Source organism: Apteryx rowi, unplaced genomic scaffold, assembly GCF_003343035.1.
Source record: "Apteryx rowi isolate R43461 unplaced genomic scaffold, aptRow1 scaffold_54, whole genome shotgun sequence".
Taxonomy (NCBI): domain Eukaryota; kingdom Metazoa; phylum Chordata; class Aves; order Apterygiformes; family Apterygidae; genus Apteryx; species Apteryx rowi.
The window spans coordinates 1,899,997-1,923,390 of NW_020450805.1; the positions used below are offsets into that span (position 1 = coordinate 1,899,997).

The window sequence follows — 23,394 nt, forward strand, 5'->3', positions numbered from 1 at the left end:
TATAACTATTTACTTAAACTAGATATCTTATCCATTATGTTCCCATTGTAGATCTGATTAATCAGAGTAAATAAGTGGTTGTAAGTTCCAAATGATTGGAAATTTAGCTTTGCTGATTTACTAGCAAATACTTTTCTGCTGCAAAATATATTTTGGTCTATTACTCTTTTATTCTGTCTAAAACATTTCTATTCCTTTTTGGTTCCTGTCCCTCTTATATCTCATTCAACTACCTGTGACACTCTACCTGGCATTAGTTTTTATATCTTGCATGTGGTCTTCAGCTTTTAGAGCCGCCCCTCCTAATTGTTTGGGATATATGTCTGTTTATCAATTTGGTTATGTTTCTGAATTTCATAAAAACCATAGTTGTTTAATATTATACGTTTCTAGATAAATGCCTTCAGTCTTTTTGTAGAACTGCAGATTAGTTGTTTCAAAGTACTAGTGTAGCCTTATGATACTTTAAGTAATATAGGTAGAAAAAAGACCATACATTTTTATTGGGCTAAATTTTTGAAACTGGGGTGGGTTTTTCTCTTGCCATTTCTGTGGGTTTGCGTTTTCGCTGAAACATTTATTCCAAAGTTTTCAAAATGTCATGACTTTTGGTGTGGTTTTTTTTGGAGGGGGTTTGTTTGTTTGTTCTTTTACTTTTCCTAAGATAGGATTCGAGACTGGACAGAAAATATCTTACAAACCCAAATGATGTAGTTATTAGTGACTTTCCTTCATACTGTTATGAAAAGATGTCTGATCGTAGATCCTACAGTGAGCAGCTCCTAAATTCAGCTTTGACTGCAGCCTCTGAAATTCTGTATGTCCTGGAGTAAACTACTTTACCTATCCTTGAAATCAGAATAGAGGGCATGAAAGTGAAATATTTATAAAGTATTCTGACAAAAGCTGGCATAGTCATTATAAATGCTTAAAACTAAACTACCGTTCCTACTCTAAATACAGAAATTGATTTAAATTCAATCTGTTTCAGTATGGGACATCATTAATTTCATTTTTTCCTTCATCTTTCAAGGGCTGCATTACTGTATTTAATTATCTTAAACCATTGTACATAGATGTGACAGAAATTGAAAGCAGAGACTTTATCACTGGCTACAAGCTGTAAAAGCTGGACCTCTAAGTTTCAGAAGGTGATGACAGAAATCTTTATATAGAATAAGTAGGAGAGGGATTAATACTTTCTGCTTGAATCAATGTATTTTTAGGATGCAGAAAAAAAAGTTCCAATTTTGTCAAAACATAACTGTCACTTGGTTTACCTATGCTTTTCAAAATCTGCTGATATGTCACTCAGGCATTCTAGTTGCCTGGCTGTTGTGGTGGTTTTGTTACAGTATTTGGAATTTTCTTGCTACCTTTTTGCAGTGGAAAGAAATTTGTTGCTATTTTTCACCTGAAGTCATACTTTTATTAATGACTAATGTTTAATGATTTTAGTGACTACCTCATGTTTTTCATGAAGCTGACTATAAGCATTTATGCTAGCAGCTGACATTAGACAAGGAAAGAAGCAACTGAGACAGGAAAAATTCTTTATTACTTTGCTGTTTTCATGACAAAAATTCTGAAGAAAGAAAAAAAGCAAAAAAGTGATATATATGACAGAATTGTTACCTAACAGTGTTCTTCAAAACTTTCCAAAAAAACATCAATAGCATATTCTTCTGTGAGAAGGTAGGGGAGACTGGGGAATGCATTACTGTAATAGCTAGTATACTATTTTTTTAACTGGTCTATTCACAAAAATTAAGAATCTTACAAGTTAAATCAGGAGTGGTTATCTTTTAATATGATAGTTAACTTTGCTTATTAACAGAGTCCCACTTCACTGAACATAAGAATAAGAGGGGATGGCAAGGTCTTCACTTTGCTCTTCTAAGCCCTTTCTCGTCACTACTCCACCAGCAGCATAGCTGGTATTTCCCTGTGGCCACAATCATACGGCTTGCTCAGGCTGCCAGTCATTATGAAATGTCAGTAAAAATCCTATGAAGATCATATGGAACCTCCATCATGGGAGGTTATGTCTGCTTACGTTAAGAATCGATCGGACAAATGTTTGTCTGCAGTTATATAGATATGGTAATTCTGCTCTATAGCAGGTGGATGAGTTGGAAGATCTCTTGAGCTTTCTTCCATTGTATGTATTGTTTTCTTTCTCACCTACTCCAGTCATGTTGTTCTTCCCTACAATAATGCACAAGTCTATCTCATAAAATTCTGATCAGTAATGCCTCATCATCTCCACCCTCCATCCAATATGCCATGTAGGTGCCTGTATCACAATGTGGATAAAATTATTATTTGGTTGATTAATCAGTGGATTATTATTACTACTTAAAGGAAAAAAGTTTTAATGAAACCTTAAAACTTAAAGGACTGCAGTTATATAATTTCAGTTCAGAGTTAAGCAACCTATTTATTATCTATATAAATACAAACAGATGTTCACACTTACACGTAAGTCTCAATAGTTGTTAAAAATGTGTACAGCTTTTTTTCTGTTGGCTCATGTCACTGCAAATAATCATTAGCACTAAACCTGGTATCCATTTATATTATTATATAGTTTATATAAAATAATTTTAGATATTATTGTTTTAATCAATAAACTGAGAGAGGGCAGCTCTCAAATGCCAATTACTTTCTGTGATAGCTTTTTTTTTTTTAATAAATTTAGAAAATTCACTGCTTACACTGAAAATTATGCTTATTTTGATGGAGTCCTCCCATTTGAAATTTTGGGAGAAGTTTGATAAAGTGTCAAGACCATTGCACAATCGATTAAACTATTAAACGATAGATCTGCTAAACTGCAGAGGAAGAGGGATCTTATCTCTTAATAGAACTAGGAAATTGAACCTCAGCAGGGGGCTTCTGCTCTGTGTGTCTGTCTCTCAGCATACCTGTGTTTGGCTGCAGTCCTTTGAACAAATGGCATTTGCATCTGTAGAGCGGAACTTGTTTCAACCACGTCGCTTAATTTTCTTAATGTTTCGTCTGCGCTCATTCCTAAACTGCTCTAACTTGCTAAATATGAGTGGTTCCCGAAGAACAGCCATTTTAGAAATGCTGAAGCACTGCTCTCCAGAGAGAGTGTGCCTTTCTGTGTTTTCTCCCCGGTCCCCTGTACAATAGGAATGGGATGTTGAAGAGAGCCAGAGCATCAGCAAGGAGACTTGGCTCTCTGCTATGCAGGTAATAGCTCTCTTTCTCTTTGTGTGGGAATGCAAGGGTAAAGAGATAAGAGTGCTTGAATGGCATCAATTTTTTTTTTCCTTAGGTGCTGTGCTTCTTAGTCTTTATTTTATTATGTCTTAATATTTTATCGTATCTTTAGAGGAAACAATGTTTGGAGATAGGTACTGTTTATTAATGGTATCTGATACACGTTAATAGAATCTCTGAGGCAGATGTTTTCTTTCTTTTTTGCTGGACCCTGACACTGAACACATCAGGCACTCTGGCCTTTATCACAGATGGCAGATGAATGAAGGGGGAGATAATAATAACAAGTAATAATAAAAGAAAGTTTCAAAATACATTCACACTACACCTGGATAGAATTTACTAAAAGATCCTCAATGTTTGTTACCTTTTCTGTCTTGACCGTTTTAGACTATACACTCTCAAAGGCAGAGAGAAGTTCTCTGTCCATCAAGTGTGGACTCTTATCTCATTTGGGATATTCGGTCACTTTTTAAATAAACTGCAGATAATTGCATTTCTCAAACTATTTTCCCTGTGCTATCTCCTTTCGTCTCTCACAGCTTATGTATAGTTTAAGTATACTCAGGTATGAAGTTACTGTAAAATTTTTAGATAGCCACATTTTTTAGTTGCTCCTCTGAGCAAGAGTGTCTTGGACACACCATAAATGTGTTTTGATACCAGGTAATATGCACAATGTAGAAAGAAATTTTTAAGTACAATATAAAAAAAAGTTTGTTTATTTCTAGCTTTCAGTGAGAAATAGACTCTATTCTTCCTTCTTCTTTTTTTTTAAACAAAACAAAAGGCTCAAAAATGCAAACTGTAAGTATTATTAAATGAAATACTACATAATTGCCCAGTATCACAGAATTGTTGGAAGGTTGGAAGGGACCTCTTGAGATCATCTAGTCCACCGCCCCTGCTGGAAGCAGAGTCAACTAGAACGGGTTGTTCAGGGCCATGTTCAGTCAAGCTTTGAATATCTCCAAGGATGGAGACTCCACAACCTCTCTGGGCACCCTGTTTTTGTGTTTTAGCACCCTTGCAGTAAAAAAATTCTATGTTTAAATGTAATTTCTGGTATTTCAATTTGTGCTCATTGCATCTTGTCCTGTCACTGGGCACCACTGAGAAGAGTCTGGATTTGTCCTCTTTACTCCCTCTCATCATGTATTTCTATACGTTGACAAGATCTGTCCCAGAGCCTTCTCTTCTCCAGGCTGAACAATTCCAGGTCTCTCAGCTTCTCATATGAGAGATGCTCCAGTCCCTTCATCTTTGTGACCCTTTGCTGGACTCGCTCTGGTATGTCCACATCTCTTGTACTGGGGAACCCAGAACTGGATATAGCACTCCAGATGTGGCCTCGCCAGTGCTACATGGAGGGGAAGGATCACCTCTCTCAGCCTACTGGCAATGCTTTTCCTCATGCAGTTCAGGATGCCATTGGCCTTCTTTGTCGCAAGGGCAGTTGCTGGTTCATGTTCAATTTGTCTTCCACCAGGACCCCCAAGTCCTTCTCTGCAAAGCTGCTCTCCAGCCAGTTGTCACCCAGTCTGTGCTGGTGCAAAGAGTTATTCTCCCCAGGTGCAGGACTCAGCACTTCCCTTTGTCAAACTTCATGAGGTCCTCCTGTGCCTGTTTCTCTAGCCTGTTGAGGTCACTCTAAATGGCAGCACAGCCTTCTGGTGTATCAGCCACTCCTCCCAGTTTTGTACATCTGCAAACTTGCTGAGGGTGCACTCTGTCCCATCATCCATGCTGACTACTCCCCGTCACCTTCTTACCCTTCATATGTTTGAAATTTTTTCCTGGAGGATTTGCTTCACCATTTCCCAGGGATAGAGGTGAGGCTGACCAACCTGTAGTTCCCCAGATCCTCCTCCTTGTTATTCCTGAAGATAGGAGTGACATTTGCTTTCTTTGAGTCCTCAGAATCCTCCTCCATTCACCGTGACCTTTCAAGGATAACTGAGATTTGAACAAACAGCCTCTACTCTGTATCTTGTCTGTGTGGATAGTAACAGTATTTTAATGAAATCATTGACTATTATTTCTGCAAAGGTAACTGCATAATATATGCAAAGAAGAATTAATAAAGTAGCAAAAATAAAGTTAGCTTGGGGCAAAGTGTTCTCCCCAAAGTGAAGTAGGGAACATAAAAATAACATGTAAAGTAGGGAATGTAATTCCCTGTTTTGTTTTACGCATGGTAACTGTAAAACAGGGAACGTAATTTCTAATTGTGACCCATCATAACAATTAATGTGTTATGTTTGCAATTTTTACTTATAACATGAAGGCTGCTGCAAAGCTGAAGGAGTATTTTGTTGATTTTCTTTTTTTTAAGCGTATTTATATAGCAGTTGTAAAGTTCTGATGATGATCCCTGCTCTGTAGTATAATTTAGGATTTATTTTCACTTGGGGTCCTGATTTCACAGAGCACTTGAATTGTAACCTTGTTGCTCTTGTAGTATATTTGACAGTGTTGATGAGTTGTTGTCTGAGGAGAACATTGACTCATGTAGAAATGTAAACCCAGTTTCTTGATAAACTCCATAAACATGTCCAACTGCAAATAAAATAACTGTGATTTCATCTCTGTGTATTTTGGTTTTCCCTCTTCATTTGTGTACCACTGGTTATTGGTAATGCCAGTTAGTGAGAGGAACCCCTGTGGTCATGTTCCTTGAGTGACTAGAAGCAGAGTGTTTGAGATTACCTTTCAGCACTTTTTGAGTGTTAGTGGGTTTTTTTGCAGAACTTGTCTTCAATTAGTCATAGAATCTTAACTGAAAACACATTTCTGTTAAAACAGGGAGTGGGTCTAAAATTGTTTAGGATACCTAAAATTGTTATGAGCTTAAACAGAGTAAGACATTTCAATTTAGAATGGGCTGGGAAAGGCACAACTAAATATCTTGGTCTCTTGAAATGATCCTTTTTAATCTGTGACCACTCCTAGGTCTAGGCCTTCTTCTGCACATATGTACTAGGGTTTGTAGTTGTAACGCTTGTCCAGAACATCCTTTAGATTTCTGCAAGTTTGAGAAACATGTTCTGCCTAGTGTTCTGAAGACTACATGAATGTTGTTTTGTATTCAATTTTTCTTTTCCTTTACAGTATAGACTTCCAAAAGAACAATCCAATACATAAATTAACTGAAGAAGAACTTCTGGCTTTTACTTCAGTAAGTAACTTATCTGGACTTTTTACTGAATGTATATGCAATTAATGTCTGAGTTAAGTACTAAACACTAACCTGTACATCACGCTAATCATGAAACTGTTTATAGACCAAATTTGCTCTAATAGTAAGGAGTGGGTTTTTTTCCCCTTATTTCAAGAAATTAAAGCAATGCTGAAATTTGACCCCCTTTTGAGTCATCCACATGCAGGATAAGATTGACACTTAAAAATTTGATTTCACCTGAAAACATGTACTTGCATTCGTGTTTTAGTTTTTATTAACTATACGAATTACAATTAGTAAAGCATAAATTTTTACAGCAAACTCTTCATATTGCACTAGTGTTGAAAGTGCTCKTCTTTTAACAGTGTTCTCTAAGTATAGTTCAAAAGGAATTGCAGCATTATTCTATCAGGTTTATTCAGTTTAAATATTAGGTGTTCCATTTAGCCATGTTTCTTCCCAGTTCAACAGCTAATTTGTCTCTCCAGAAAAATTCTGTAACTTCTGAAGAACTCTTGAAAAATTTAAATTGGTATTTTCTCATTGTGGGTTGTTTTTTTTGTTTTTTGGTTTTGGTTTTGGGGTTTTTTTGGTCAATACTAAACACAATTTGCCTCATCACTTGATCTCTTCTGTCTTCGTGCTTTCTTTCAACAGTAGTTTATTGAGGACAGGAAGGGAGTTGCACAACATTAGGCTTCAGTTTTGGTGCAGTAAAGTAGAGGATGTTGCTCCGGTTTGCTCTCCTACCCAAACCTTGCAGTTTGAGACCCTTTTTTCATAGTAGTGGCATCTGCAAAAGTAAATTCTTGTTCGAGTTTGCAGATAGGATCTCAACAAAAGTCCCATTGATTTCAGTCTAGATTTCATCACTGACATCTGTAGTTATGTAAAAGGATTATGGACACTAATCCAAGGACCATGGGAACATTTTTATGATGGTACAAAGTCCAGTCCTTAAAAAAAAAAAAAAAAAAAAAGCTAATCTTTTTATTAGATAGATGCATGTAAAATTGGTTGGTTTTTAAAGTAATGTTTGTTTAGGTCCCTATGCTAACGTTGTACATGTAAGATCTGAATGAGGAAGATGAGTGAATCTCTACAAAACAGTTTTTTACGTAGGTTTTCTTTGTGGTACATTAGATCAGCTATAGTTTTGCTCCTACAGTAGTCCTAATGCTTTCTGATGATGTATTTTCTGAGGTGTTTTGTTGTGAAGTACAGCTTTAATATATGTAAAAGATTGTGAAACTATTATAGTTTAATTTCTGTGCAAAAATAGTGTTAATACAGAAGTATACATTTTCCAATTGGACATATAACTTTCTTACAACAACAAAGACAGTTTGTCGTAAATACATATTTTTAGTGGGATCATTCTGTGAAAACTTTTTTTTTTTCCTCATTTATTTCCTGCCAAGCTCCCTTAGAGTCTTTTTTTATTCCATGCTCTATTCTTTCCACTAACCACTGTTATTTGCATAATTCTTGGGTGAAAAAGCAGACATTATATACCTGAACCTTCAAATAAGTTCTGCACAAACTTTATTCTTTAAGATGGAGTGATACTGTGATAACAAAACGTCTTTAAAAAGATTTCCCGTATTTCCATCATAGTGTACTTTCCAGAATAATGAAACTTAGTGGGGTTTACTTGTTTTAACTCTTGAGTTTTCAAATATTTAACCACTCAGACTTTACAGCAGAGGAGAAAAAGTCAAGGTAGCACCTGTACTAGGTAAGAAAGATGATCAGCTTTACTGTCATCTTTCATCTGACATTGCTTGATGAATCATACTACCTATTATCTAAGATACTAGAGATCTGTGTTGGGCGAATTCTTCATATCGATAAGAAAATTAGACTGCATTTTTCTGCCATCTAGTGGCTGATTCCTTAAAAATCACAGGAGAGCTTTTTACCTGATGAACTTGCTCCTTAAATTTTTATTGTAGTGATACTGGGGAACTTATTCTTTTGTTTATTTATTTTTTGATGGGGAGAGTATACTTCCCTTCTGGAGCTGCTACAGCTTGCTTCATCCTTAAAAGATCAGCAGAACCACTGTCAGGAGAAAGCCCTCCATAGAAATACAGCTGAAAGATATGTGCAGACTTCCACATCACTTTGTACTCTGAGCAGCAGGAAAGAAGGGTCTGTGGCAATAAATAAACAGATATATAGATCTCTCTGATAGCGCAGAATTCAGTGTATAGCAGTGACTTAGATACAGCAGGTCTCGCGAAAGGAGTGATGCACTTCGCTCGTAAGAGGGAAGCAGCACTACGTTTATTGCAGTAAGACAGCAACTTAACAAAGTTCAATCGTAAATAAGAACAATTTAATGAGGTTTGATTGGCAAGGTTCACTCAGTTATTTACTGCATGAAGGACAGGGTCAGATGCATGTGCAACAGAGGCTCTCCCGTAGAGTCACGAGGTTCAGACTGGACCCCCTTGCTTTCTAAACTCCTTCGGAGAGGAGCCTAGGTGCGGCTGGATCCAGTCCTAGTCCCAGACTTGGTCAACGGTTTATGTCTAAGGGACTATGTGTGCAATTAGTCAGAGATATAACTCAGCAAAGTTTCATGAAGTTTGCAAAAGTWCAGCATGCTATTAATCACTTACCGAGGATCTGTCGCGGGTAAGGAATCTCTCAACCTCGAGGAGTAACCTTGAGAGGCGTCCCTGCTCAAGGGGAGGTTCTGCAGTGCAGCCCGCTGCCATGCAGGAGAGCTCAGTGGGCTCTGGGCTGCCCCCTGTTTATGGGGGGGAGATGATTGACTCATAGTCATATTTGCATGCTAGACGGGCCTTAGTTGGCGCATGCTCAACTAGCCCCTACATACGTGCTGTTTACAGGGAGGTCAGGTTGAGGGGGAGAGAGCACATCAGTGGGGGGGGGGGGAGAAAGGAGCACAACGTCACAGCAGGTAACCTAAAAAATCTGAGAAAATAAATTTAAATATTAGAATAATGTTCTTTTAAACTTCTGCTTAACATTACCTGATTAACTGGCTATAGTAACACAGTCCAATCTTACTGTTATTTTCTCTCTTTTGATCTTGAACTATATTCCTAAAAAAACGAAGAATGGGTRTGACTTGTAACCTGACAGTCCCAAATCTTGCTTGGAAAACTGAAAGCAGAAATCAGACTGTAGCTTGTGTCTTTTCAATATCAGCATCTTTTGTGGGGTTTGCACTTGAGTCTAAGATTGTAGATGGTTACTGAAGAACTTCATGGTGAAATCTTTGAGCTCTTCTGTGTCTTAGTTCTGTCTGAAGTGCTGAGGCAAGGAAATCTGTTGTCGTGGTACCTAGCCATGGTAAGAATGTTAGCAAAACCTTGATTCTTATGGTGTCCATTAGCTGAATATGTAAGTGGCACCACAAATGAATCAAATGTATTTAAGCTGTTTTCCAAGCTTCTGTACTTCCCAGTGAAACAGGCAAAAAAACCTGATATCAATGCTGCCCAAAATAATTTCACTAGCATCATTTAAACTGCTCTGTGTGTGCGTGTGTGAGCAGGCATCTTCTCAGCCTACATGTGGATTCCTAAATCTGCAGGCTGGTTAGATGGTTGTCATGCATTCATCTGATATCTGCTGAAATTTATCTTTCCTGAAGAAAGGAGGGCATTTCAAGATGTCTTAGGAAACTTGAGAAATTGTAAAGCACTCTTAATAAGTCAGTGGCTCATCAGGAGACCCTTTGGCTTTGGATTGCAAAACAAATGCACATGACCAGCAGTCTCTTTATAGGAGAGGGAATAAAGGTCATGTAGTATGAGAGGGAAAGGATGATCAAAATGAGCTCAAGTAGATGGCATGGTCTTGCCTTGCATTAGGCATAGTTTGGAAAATAGGCATTCTAAACTCTCTTTTTTTATCTATTAGGACTTGAAGATTATTAGATCATATATCTATATATGTATATGAAAAATATCACACTAGCTGCTTCAGAGCCATGGTTGTGCATATGATGTTTGACAAACTTTCTGATTTAACTTACTGAATATTGCATTAAAAAGCCATTTTTGAGAGAGAAAAAGAGGGACGGTGTCAGTGAAACCCAGTGCTTCTGTTAGAATCATTTTTTTTTCTTGCTTATAATYAACTTTTTGCCTAGAGCTTCCTTTATAGGAAGTATGATGCAAGAACCAAAGAATTTGTTCAGTACTGTGTTCACATGGAGGTTTTGTAGATTTGTTTACTTCCAGCTCCCCAGGAAAGTTTTACAATCCCTACGTATGTCTCTTTATCCCATCTTTAATTTCAACGCATTTTTTTAATGTAAAAATACATGAGTGAAATCTGCTAGGTTTGATATTAGGGAGCAGTTTTTCCCTAGAGGCTCACAAGTACATCATTGATCCTCACATATCAGTGGCCCAAATACTTTCTTGAAAAAGAAAAAAAATGCTTTTTGTAAATGAGCAAAAGGAGGATTATTAGATATTTGCTACTTGATAGTATTTGGAGTTCATTTGATATAGGTAATGCAAGTAAGACTATAATAAATAGGCGATTAAATGAACAACACTGTCATTTAAATGTACACATAACATTTCAGAATATTTTGAAAATGAATTAAAAAATTAAAGTTAAAACTTCATGTAAGATGTCTGTCATGCAGACATTATACTTTAGGACAAAAGACTAAAAGATATTTCTGAAATGTAAAAGGGAGTTTCTGGTACATATGGATGCTCCATATAACAGCTGGTAACTCTTTTGACGTGCTGTCATTTTAAGATTATGCAGGTCTTTCTGCAGGGAAATAGGTGAGAAGATATTGGATTGTGCTGCATTTTTCTCTCACAAAAGAGGAAAAAAGTATGTGGGAAAAAAAAAGTAATTGATAAGACTGGACTCTGCAATACAGGTTCTTACAGATTTATAGAACACGGAATAGTTTACATACTGGGAATGCAACTCTGTGATGCAAATTTAGCAAATTTATGATGCTCCAACAGGATATCCAGGATTAACGTTATCCCTGCCATCTGTCCTAGCCCTCGGTTTGTCCAAGAGAGATGAGCTTTTGTGGTAAGTGTGAGGTATACTTAGCCCAGTGTAGGAGAATATTAGTTATTTCTCTTTTTAGTCTCTTGTGATCAAGGGACTTCTAGTGATAGCAACGGTGTTAAGCTATAGGGAACAGAGGAGAGAAAGCAAGCACAAATGGTGGAACGGAAGCCTCTTGCTTTGTGCTTCCCACATCTTAACCCCATATTCGTATCCTTTGGAATCAATAGAGTATTAGAAGGAAAAGAAAAGGGACCATGGACAATTTTGTTGCATTAGTTTGTTATGCTCCTGAGACTACTGTCATTTATGGAAATTAGAGCAGGTGGTTTCTTTTTTATGTGGTAAAAACTGGGCAAAGGAAGCTCTTCTGCGTATGGACATTTTCAGCATGTGAGATCTCTTCCTTACTTTTAGAGAGGGGGGAAAGTAGTGCAATAGCTTTCATTTTGCTCAGAGTATAAAACTTAAATTATTCACCTTCTTCTAAAAAAGATATCTGATATTTCTGAAATTCTTCATATAATACCATGAAGAAAACCAAGGTCAGATCGGGAAGCTAGAGACTGTGGAGTGGGTCTGTCAAAAGCCAAGGAATACTGCATAGTCCAAAGATGGACTCGATGGTAATGCTTCATGCGTTTTGGTTTTCCAGTGTTGAGCTCCTAATTCCATAAGAGACTATTTTTACTAAGGAATTTGAGAACTGTTGGCCTGATTTTTCAGAAGTGAGCATTTACTGAATGCAATAGAAACTGATGGTGTATGGTGCCTTTGAAACTCGCAGCGAAGAATAATAGTGCACGTTTTATTGAGGTTGTGTGTGTGTGTGTGTGTGTATTCATATATGTATTTTTTTTCTGCCTTTCACTATAAGAGGGGCTGTGGGAAGAGGGTGGAAATGGGAATGCTTTGTTTCTCTCATCTTTTGTATTGCATTTGTGATATTAATGTGGAACTAGGGAGCGATCAAATCAGGGCACGTGATATTTCTGATGTTAAGCCTTCCTATTAAAATCTCTGTAAAACTAACATGCCAATTTGGTTTCTAAAGAGAAGTTGTTTATATAGCTTAAATAAAAGCAGTACATTTTTCTCTGCTGAGAAAATGGCTGTAGTTTTCTTTAAATTTTATAACTAGCAGGAGTACTGAAATGCTCATTAGGAGTGCCATGTGCTTCTACTGTTGTAACTTTTGTGGCTTTATAAAAAGTCTGTCTTTTCTTTTCTAAGCAATGTTGCCCATTTTGAATAGGCTCTGTTGGTTACGAGATTTTAACACTGCAAAGACTTTCTTGTTGCAAAGCCCTGCTAGTGCTTGTAAGAATTTTTTTTTTTTTTGAGGTAAATGAATCAAAGCTATTCTATTCTTTTTTTTCTTCCCTTCTTTCTTTCATCCTAAGCACTCTTATTCAAAGGTCTGAATCATTTTCCAGGAATGTCAGGATCCAAATGGCTGCTGCTAACTTAATGCGTGTATGCTTTCTGGCCTGTCAAGCATTGCTAGAAAATCAGATTGGGCGTAGCAGAAGAGAAATTGCCTCTTTCTGCTGGACCATCGTGTGCAAAGGCTCAACTAGATTTCTTGGATCCTTACTCACCCAGTGTCTAGTACTTCTGTTTACGGTGTATGATGGGCAGGAAATTAAGCTAGTGTTACCAGTTATTTTTGCTGCTGTTGTGTTCTGTTTGTTCAGTTATTTCAGGTTAAAAAAACTGGCTGCTGTAGTACATGTGTTGCTGGGGCAGGGGGAAAGCTCATGTTCCGTTCCAAAACTGGGATTAAGGAACCATCTGTTTGAAGTTGTTTTGTTTTACAAACTATCAGATTTCAACCTAATTGACACTTTCATCCCTTTCAACTTTGTTCTCCTCTGTGGTCTGCATTCTTCCCGGAGTCCCTGGGACACATCATATCTTACAGGAGATGCTGCCTGCTTTATTGTGTCCCTCTTCGACTGAGTAGGAAGAAATTGTGGACAGCACTTCCTTTTCAGAATAGTCTGCTCGTTCGGGTAATCCGCATGGAATTACTCAAGYGACAGATTTTAGTGGTCTCAGGGAAACCACAGCAGTAAAAGAACAAGAAAATCATGTTTAAATATTAATAAATTATTTGCTTGTCTAGGGTTTGAGAAGTTAAGCAAGCAAATTTGATGACAGTAACATTTTTTCCCACAGCAGCCTTTCTTCCCCCCTCGTCCTTCCTCTTTATCTATCAACAGCTCACTTATTTTTCTTAGCAGCCTCTCTGACAGCTGGTTCACATGTTGCAGGCTTCCCTTCCCCCTTTTATGTTCTTCACCAGTTTTAACTATTATAATCTACTTTGACAAGAAAGTTTTGGAGTTCATTGCAATAAGATGATGAAATTAACCCCCCTGTTCAACAAAATGTTGTTTGATGTATCACCTGAAGGAAATGATCTCCCCACTCTGTGCAGTGTTGAATATTCTATTTTTAACAATATTCTGATGATCAGTTCAATTCCTATATTATCACTAGTAGTAGTCGCTGTATATTTTACTGATCTGCCTGTTTAGCGGGGATGGGGGCAGTGCAGGGGAATATATCAAACGAGTGGTAAATCTGAGTCTTCCTCTTGTGGAAAGTAAATTTACATTTTTCTTCTTTCATTCTATGTGAGGAAGAATTACTCTTAAAGTTTATTTAGCTTTCCTGATGTCTTGCCCTCATCTCCTCTGCCTGATTTTAGAATTGTGCCTTCATTTGTCCCATTCCTAATCCAACACCTCAAGTATTACCCTAACCTTCCTTCTTCCATAGCGCCTGAAAAATCAAGGTGACTGAATTCTTGTTTGCTGGTCATTTGCTCCTGTCTCTAAGCATCTGAGTTTAATTTTCTCAGATCATATCACGTCCATACTTTGGACTAGAATGTTTCTTGTATTAGTGCCCCAAACTGTCTTTCTGTTCTGCATTAAAGATGAAATATTTCAAGTAACATACTTTTTTGACTTATTACAGAATTTTGGATATTTTCAATTAGAATGCCATAGGCATTGTGTGCAGTCATGAAATATGCATTTTTCCTTTGCCTCAAAAGATCTCTGAAGTGCAAATCTGATATCCTCAGTGACACTTTAGTGATAAATAAATTGAGTTTTCTTTTCTTTATAACTGACTTTTTAGATAGCCAAACTATTGGAAGGAAATTCCAATTGATATTTTCTTCTGAGGATTTCTTAATGAGCAATTTAAGAATTTTTGGGGAGGAAGAAATGATGTTTTAATCAAGTTCTAAGTCTATAAACTATGGGCTATTGAGGGAAGGAGAACGAAGGAGGAAAGATTTTTTTTTTTAACAAATTAAAAAAAAAAACTAAACAAATGCTTATAAATGCTTAGCCATCCTCATTTGAGTAATCTCCTTTCTATTCAGCAATGATCTTAGGTATGTTTTTGCACAGTGTGCTGCCCTTCTAGCAGTATTTGGTTGAGTTCAGCATGGTACAGGAAAGCATGGTACTGTCCATCTTATATAAGGACAAAGATTAAACACCTATGATTCTGGTGTTTTTACAATATTTCCTTTCTTGTCTTCTATTAGAAAGCAAGAAGCTTAAATAGTAAATATAATTCAAGTACTATAGACCAGGGATTGAGATAAGATTGTTAATTTAATTTGAGAAACATTTAAACACAACCTTAGGTAGGATGTAAGCACATTTGTTTTACTTGTATTTACATAATGCATGAATTCTGCTGTTGATCATGTACTAAACTGTACCTTATGACTAAAGACAGAAAAGCTGTCTTTCTTGCCAGTAGACCTATTAATCCTTTTTTTTTCCTCCACAAAAGCATTTTTAATAGTCTAGCTTTCATATTGATAAGCAAAGCATTATTTGGAAGACTTGTAACAGCAAATATGCAAGAAAATTTCAGAAGATAGCTTTCACAAAGTGTTTGTGACCCTTATGAAAGCTGATTCCCAGTTGTGTGGATGCAGGGATAGGAAAGGGTCATATTCTGTTTATGAAGGCTAGATCAGGAATTAGAAACAATGCCAGCTAATTCAGTGGATTGTTCACACAATGTGCACCGTAAATGAGCCTCATGATTACTGTGAGAACATTCAGACTTTTTTGCTGTGTATAATGTATATGTTTAGTATATATGATAATATGCTATGGCATAAATACTTCTGACTTGTTTGGATTGGCTGCATTAATCATGGCAGGTGGAGCTGTTAGTTATGAAGACCATTCAAACAAATTCCAATAAAATGTTAAAAAGTATCATGTTCTATTTGTTTCAATTTACAAAGAGGTTTTAAAAACGTTTAAACTATTTAATATTTTTCTATCTGTGAAGTTGGCATTTGAAGCTTTCTCTGAATCAGAATAAAAGTCTTGAAGTTAGATATTAGTGTATTTTGATATATTTGAAAAGACTTCACTGCCTTGTCTACATTATACTTTAGCATGTATTGCATTGTTAAGTTGGAGCTTGGGCTTTTTTTCTTGAAAGACTTCATGTCTTGCGTCAGTTAGATTTTTCTTAAGTATATATTTATCAGAATATGTTGGCTAACGCATTCTACAATGACTTCTGTCATAGTCTAGACAAAAGATGAGAGAGAAAATAACTTTTACAGATTTCTAAAAATAGTCTGTGAAAGATCTTTCTGCTCTCTCTCACTGCTAGAAGCACTGTAAAATGAGATGTCTGGTTCTAGAATTGTAACAGTCTCAGGGAAGCAGCGCATGCATTTGTATTCCCCCAAATTAGTACAGTACCTGATTAGTATTTATCACTGTCTAAAACTAAATGTGTTTTCTTTGCTTTTTAGTTTAATAGATGCTTGTAAAAACTGTTCCAGATGTAGAATAAAGTAAGGAAATATGTTTAGCTTTTTTTTATTTTGTTTTAAACATCTTGCATGGTTTGAAGCAGTTTAATAGCTTAGTAGTAAGAGTCAGTTGTTAGAGACAGAAAGGAAACAAGTCAATTAATTACTGGAATAAGGCTATTTCTCATCCTGCAGCTTATTCCATGAGAATTGCAATGTGTATATTTAATTGTCTGTATATTCTGTATCTTTCTCTTATCCTAATAGTAGACATACATTTATTCATGTAGTGAATCTCTAACAGAGCAGGGAAAATGAGAAGGTTGTAGGTGCATAGCTAAAAAGACTGCCTCTTGCTTGTGAAAGTACCCGCTTCCCACGTTCCATTTTCCACAAATTGGTTTAATAAACAACTGTAGTTTACATGCATAATACAACTGGACAGGTACTAGAAAGCTGTGTTTGCATCATAGTCCATTATACTTCATGCTTTTAACTTTACTCAAGTCTAAATGCATCCCAGAGATTGCCTTTACCTTTGGTCTCTACGTAAAAATATTCAGAGTACAGCTTCTCTCTCTACAACTCCCTCAGATTTAGGAACACTACTCTCTCTTCCCCACCAAGATAGGTTTTTCTTTCATTCTCCCCAGCAGTTTTTCACTTTTTTTTCCCCGCTATTGTTCACATGTGCCTATATCTGCTTCCCTTTTTTTAGTCATCCTTTCTTCAACATGCCAAATTCCTGCTGTCACCTCCTCTTGGCTTATCTGACTTTTTCTTTTGCTCTCATCTTCCCTAATTCCTTTCTCACATCTTTTCATCCCTATTCTTATTCTTCCTGACTTTTGGCTGCTGTTTCAGGAATCACTGTCGTCTTTCAGGGCTTGTCTTCAGTCTCTGGAAGGAAGATGGCTGCAGCTTTGCTTTGCTGCTAGAAACCAAACTTTTGCACATAAGATTTAATGCCAGGCTGCTGGTGACCTCCAGCAGCTTGAGCCTACTGCATGAAATGGGAACAGTGCCTCCTTAAAGAGACATAATTCTACTCTTGATGAAGACAGAAATCTGAAGGAATCAGAACCCAGATATTCTTGATAGACATTGAGACTTGTTAACATGGAATCTCTTCTGGAGAACTGCTGGGACTGTCTGAGAGCTCCCACTGAAACTGTCATCTCCGGACTTTAACCCTAGCCACTTAGCCCACCAAACAGCAATTGGGGTATGCCTCTTGCATTCAGCATGTTACACTTACCTGTGAACACCAAGTACTGCAATAGGTAGGTTGTTGAATAGGTTGTTGTAAGCCGAATTCCTGTGGTGGATGCTGGCATTCAAAACAGGGGAAAAGCAGGTATCACACATTCCCTGTACAGTCCCGTCTGGAACTGGGTGAATTTTCCTCTGGTATGCCTCACTGTATCACAACAGATACAGCTGTTTTTCCAGATGTAAGGTTGTGAAGATGTTATATTAAATTCTATACTTTGTTCTGGCATAAAGTTAGTGCTAGCCTTACTATAAGCCACCGGTTTAGGTATGTAATTTTTCCTGAATTTTCTTGGCTGTCCACATTACAGGAAAAAAAAAAAAAAGTGACAGCTGATTTTGAGTAGTTAACATCATTATAGGATGGTTTCACAAATGGCATTTTTAGAATGTAAATACTGCATGCAACTTTTGAAGTATTCCTGCTGTGGCATTGACCAATCTTACAGTTCTGAAATTAAGAAAGCATTAAATTGGTTCTTCTCAAGGTACTTATTTGCCTTTTACTGAGGGATGTGAAGGGAGCTGTTAAGACACTATTGTGTTGTAAAATTTTTATGGTTGTTCTGCAAACCTATCTGAGAACTAATATTTTTGCTACCTCACATTTCTATCCTGCAAAAGATAATCAGTTAAAATATTTTAAGGATAATTATAGCAAATGCACATTTGTCCTGAAGTTACCATTGCTAAAGTAAAGATAAAGTTTTTGTTAGGCCAAACAAACAGGAAGCATCACTGGTGGACTCTGGAGGATGCATAGTGGTGAGCTGGAGAATGCAGTTAGGCAGGGGAGACTGACAAATCCCACCACCCTGGTGCAGTGGCATAAGAATGCAGGGTCTGTCATGTCTGAGGGCTGTTCCAGTGGTCCAGAGTGCTGCAAACATTGAGTTTGCTCTCACCAGCTCAAACGGGCAAGGAAGTAGAAAAAAGAAGGAAACTTGGAGTACGGTCTCATCTGGATTTTGCTGCGTAAGAAGTACTAACTTAAAAAAGAAAAAACACTGTAATAAACAAAATGCAGACTTAGACAGAGCTGAGCAACTTAAAGAATCTACTGACAAATCATGGTGGTTCTTTGTAGTCACAAGCAGCAGTTCTGGAAATAGAAAGATGAAAAATCATAACCGATTGTCTTCCTGAGAAGTGAATTCCTATCAGCAGAGGATAAATTAAACTATAACACTGTCTGTCCCATAATGTTCTTTGTCAGAAGGGAGGCAAAGGAGAGGGAGGGAGGGGAGGAACACTACGGGAAATTAAGTTATACGTTAAATTATACTGTGCTAGTTTCCAGGGAATACTTAGCAGGGGGTTTCTTTTCCCACAGTGCCAACCTGAATGGAACAAGTTAGAAATATTCTTCATTGGCACTGACTTGAGATCTTTTGCCCTTTTTTCAGTCATTTGCACTGTTTGTCCTGAGGCTAAACAGATTGGAAGTCCTCAGACTGTATGTACTGTTGCGTACAGAGCTGAAGCTGTTTATCTTTAAAGTAAGATGTCTAGCCATTCTCTCGGATCTTTAAAATACCCTGTATTGGTTACAGAAGGCTAATCAGCATACAAATCAAATTCACTGCTTTACTACCTGTGCAGTGAGCAATATGCATTTCTGTTTTTCAAGATGCTCTCAAAAGAGCAGGTGATGTGTTCAGACCCTTGGCATGGACTGGAATTCCTGAGGCTGAGCAGTTAAGAGAAATGCACTGTTGTTTAATACCTAGGGAAATCCTTATCACTGGTATCAAAGAGTTAAACTCTAGTCGTTTGAATTCGAAAACCTGATTTACTGCTGTTGAGGTTGGGCCTTAGGAAATAAATGCAGTACTGTGATGTGGTGTGGAAGTCTGTACTTATGCTATTTCAGGAATAAGTCCAAACCACAGACCTGAAAAAGACAATGCTACTACAGTGAAATCTGGCTGAAGTTGTTTTCAGCATAACACAGAATAAGTGATATGTTTGGCGCAATAGAGCGAGTGTCAGTAATATGGCTGGACTCCATTCTAGGTGAAAATAGGAGCCATATCTTATGTGGTTTACCCTTTGCTAGTCATTGAAAGCAGATTCCTTTAAATAAAACAGTATCTTCTTTCTTCATGACATTTCCTTTTCTTCTCCAGTTTCTTCCTTCTCCTAAAGAAAGTTAATTGAGAACCTCCAAGGAAAACTTACTTTTGAACTTAAATACTCTCTTTCAAAACAGAAAAAAAAAACATACTAAAACACAAACCAAAACTCTGCTTAAGCAATAGCATGAAAAATCATTTGTTTTTCTTTTGCTCATGTAAGAGGATATAATGTGTATACTGCTTTAATACCATTGCAGAGCACTAAGCTCTTAGCAGCTTGGTAAATATCACTCCACCAATGCCTATTAACCRAAGAAAATTAAAATCAGAGGTTAGCCCTCCAGAAGTTCTGCAGTTTGAAGGTATAAGTAGGACTGTTAACCAGTCATTTGACACTCTGATAATACCTTTATATTAGTAGTAGTAGTAGTAGTGAATCCTAAGGAAAAAAAAGCATTAAAATATTTTCCTGGCAGAACCTGATTTGACTTTTCCAAATGTGTCCAAAACTATTTTGAATTGTGAGTTTTGTTCCTTCCATAGGCCTCTCTGAAAAGTCCTACCTGCACGCATACAAGTTAAATAACAGACAAGATGCAGGATTAAAGAGTCATGTTTATAGCTCAAGGGTTTAAGTGTCTCGCTACCTTGTGTTTCGTTGTTGTTCCACACAAACTAATGTGAGCTTGCTTTTCTGTGTCACTGTTGAGTATAAATCCAAACAAAGCTTTCTTTGTACCTTTTATGGTTTCCACTGAAAATTCTTCAGTAAGTGTAAACCTTTGTATCGCTTTCACTGATTTTTTTTTCTCTCTGTGAAACATAGGAGGCATCCCTTGTAAGAGAATGTTTCTCTAATGCTCACTTTCTTTGACCTTTTCTCTGTGCAGCGTTTAACGTAGGAGACACTAGGCCTCCATTCAAGCTTTATCTCCAGAGATGTAGGAAAAAACCCTCTTGGCTAATCCTGTATCAAATAACAAATGAGTTCTGCTGTTAATTACACTCACAGCTCACTGAAAAGCCACTCATCACATGATTGCATTTCTTTTACTTTTGACTAGATATCAGATTCCAGTATATACCTACGTCCACATCAAATGACCTGCTTTATTTCCATTTTCTCAATATAGACAATATTTGTGTGTTTCTGAGTCACAGGGTTATGGAATGAGACAGGAAATTTTCCAAGAAAAACCACCGAAACAGCCAGCTTAAGAGAAAGCTCAGGAAATTCTTAGTGTGCATTCACAAGAAGCAAAGACTATAGTGGGAAGAAGAAGAAATGGATATGGACTGAACTTTGGGCATAAACATTGTTCTAACAAGAACAGGTGCTTAACCACTTCCCTATAAGCTGCTGAAAAATGTACTCGGGGGAGGAAAGAGAGAGAGAAAGTCATTTTTGTATTATTTCTGCATGTGAGGAAGGGTATATGGAGGCAGAAGGAAGGAAAAAGAAAGGTGCAGCCTCTTACAGAACAAAATATTTCTGTCTGTAAGTAAACTCAGAAGATATAGACCTTTTGTATGTTGATTCTTTTCAAAAATAAAATAAAATTCACTGCAAAGGAGAGCTGGGCTAGGGATGACTTCAGGTTCCAAACGAGACCTTCCTGGAGAATGGAAAAGGAAGTTGGATGTTTTCCTAATGGCGGTCACAAGAACCAAGAGCAGATGTAAGGCAACCTCATTACCTATATTGCCTTTTCTAGTGAAAGCAAGATGAGCAAAGAGAAGCCATGAAGTCTGAGGGTATTTTCTTTGGGGAAATCATCCACTTTCCCCATCAGGACTTTAACCATATTGTCAGCTGAGTGTTCTCAGTATTGACTAAAGGAAAAGGGTGCTAGTGAATAGTGAATACCCTTAAACTACTGCTGGGAGCAGTTGTGTGTGTTTCATGAAGAGTGCTTCTTTTTAGGGTAGGTGGGAGGAATACGTGTGGAAAAGTACTGAAGTGTTGTACTATTTCTACTGAGGAAAGTAACATGGTATCCTTGAACAGACACCAGATGATAGTTCTTGCAGTGTTTTGGCAAAGTTGAACTGTTAGTGTTAACTGTAAGTAGCAGGTGCATTTATTGTGCACAGAATTCACTGATGATCCATTTTCAATAACTCTTTCCAGTACCTTCAGTGAAAAGAGAAAACATGTAGTACTTTTAATGCAAATTATTCTTGATTTTCTTTGGTTGACTTTTAAAGTGCCATCTACAGAAATATAATTAGTTGTCTTTAGAGGTAATTAATAAGAATTACACAGCGTTTTGCACTTTTTAAAGAGACAGCTCACTTCAGTAATGGGACTTGTGACCCATATACACTTAAATCTATTACTAGTATACCAACTAGTGTGAAACTGATTAATTCTGTGTGAACATTTACATGCTACTCATCTTGGTTCTTGCCTTGGGTTAAAAACCATAGCAGGATGTGAGATAACTCATGGAATTTTTTTTTAATTTTTTTTTTTTCATTTCAAAATATGTGGTCTGTATGGGAAGTCTGATTTATAGCATATTCTTTTCCACCACTCAGCTAAAACGGTCATAAAATTTCAGAGGTATCTGCAGTCCCATGATAAGCTCAAGGGAACCAAAAGACATCTGAGCCTGGAAGATGCAATCCAATGATTTGAGAACCTGTCTAGAGAATTCACTGGCAACCAGCACCTCAGTCAGACATCTAACCTAGGTACCTAAACTAGAAAGCTAGTCTCCTTCATAAATAGTCAATGGAGAGTAAAAGGCTTTCCCAAGGAGCCCCAAAGCTTGATGTTTGTTCAAAACTGTCTTTTGGGGGGAACCTTCCTCTTACCACTGCCTATTTAAACAGCCTAGGGAGTCTGACTTCCAAGCTTGCCTGCCTGGTTTTTTTTTTTTTTATTCCTTGTGCTCATATGTACTACAGAAATGGCAAAAAAGCCAACACAGTTTCCAAGCTGACCACAAATCAGTTAATGAGGGGAAAGAAATAGCATCAACAACTGCCCAGAAGCTGTAATGCATCCTGGTTCTTGCAAGGTAGATATCAGAAGCAGTAACAGCGATTGCTGAAAAACAATGCAACAGAAGAGAGATCTATTTAGAGTGATAAGAAGCATGGTATATGAGGATTTTGTTGGTCTGATGCTATCGAGAGTTACTTGTTTGCTACAGAACAGGATTGGGGGGGGTAAAAACGTGGTGGAAAATACAATTAAAGAGAAATGACTTCAGCCTTCTTGCATACAGTAGTGGAAAGTTTTGTAAAACTTGTGAGAAGAAAATTTATTTCAGTCTTCTCTTCTAACTTGTGGGTTGATTATGCCAGCTACTGAGTAATGCCTATATTGTATTTAGTGTATCTTCAGATATGTTAAATTCCAGCCAGAGTCACTTGCAAACTGAAATTAAATGAGCTACTTAATAACTTTAAATTACATTTAGGTGAGTGCAATCTAATTGCTGCTGTATTGTGTCTAGCATTAATTTCTGAATCAGTGCAGTCTAGTCTAAATGATTAACTGTTTGGCGAAGATCTTTTTTTAACAACTTTGCATACATTCTGCTTTGTAAAGTGTGGACAGAAGAAAGAGGAAATTTGTAAAGACTCTTCATAGCTATAGATGGGGAGAATCAGAACTGTCTGTCATATATGGGTATACGTATTGTTTTAAAGCTATCAAAAATAATCATGTATTACAAATGCATTCAAATACTCAAGACTGTGAAACTATTTATGTGAAGTAATCTCATTCAAACACATTGAAGTATATAAAAATG

At 37.1% G+C, this 23,394-nt stretch overlaps 1 protein-coding gene across 1 annotated transcript in view; it reads left to right on the forward strand.

Moving 5' to 3' along the window:
• Positions 1–23,394, forward strand: part of TTC27 (tetratricopeptide repeat domain 27) — a 144,926-nt gene that overhangs the window by 44,435 nt on the left and 77,097 nt on the right. Inside the window, exon 9 of the mRNA XM_026081204.1 lies at positions 6,361–6,427. Coding sequence (XP_025936989.1) covers positions 6,361–6,427 — 67 coding nt within the window. The remainder of the gene's footprint in view (positions 1–6,360; positions 6,428–23,394) is intronic.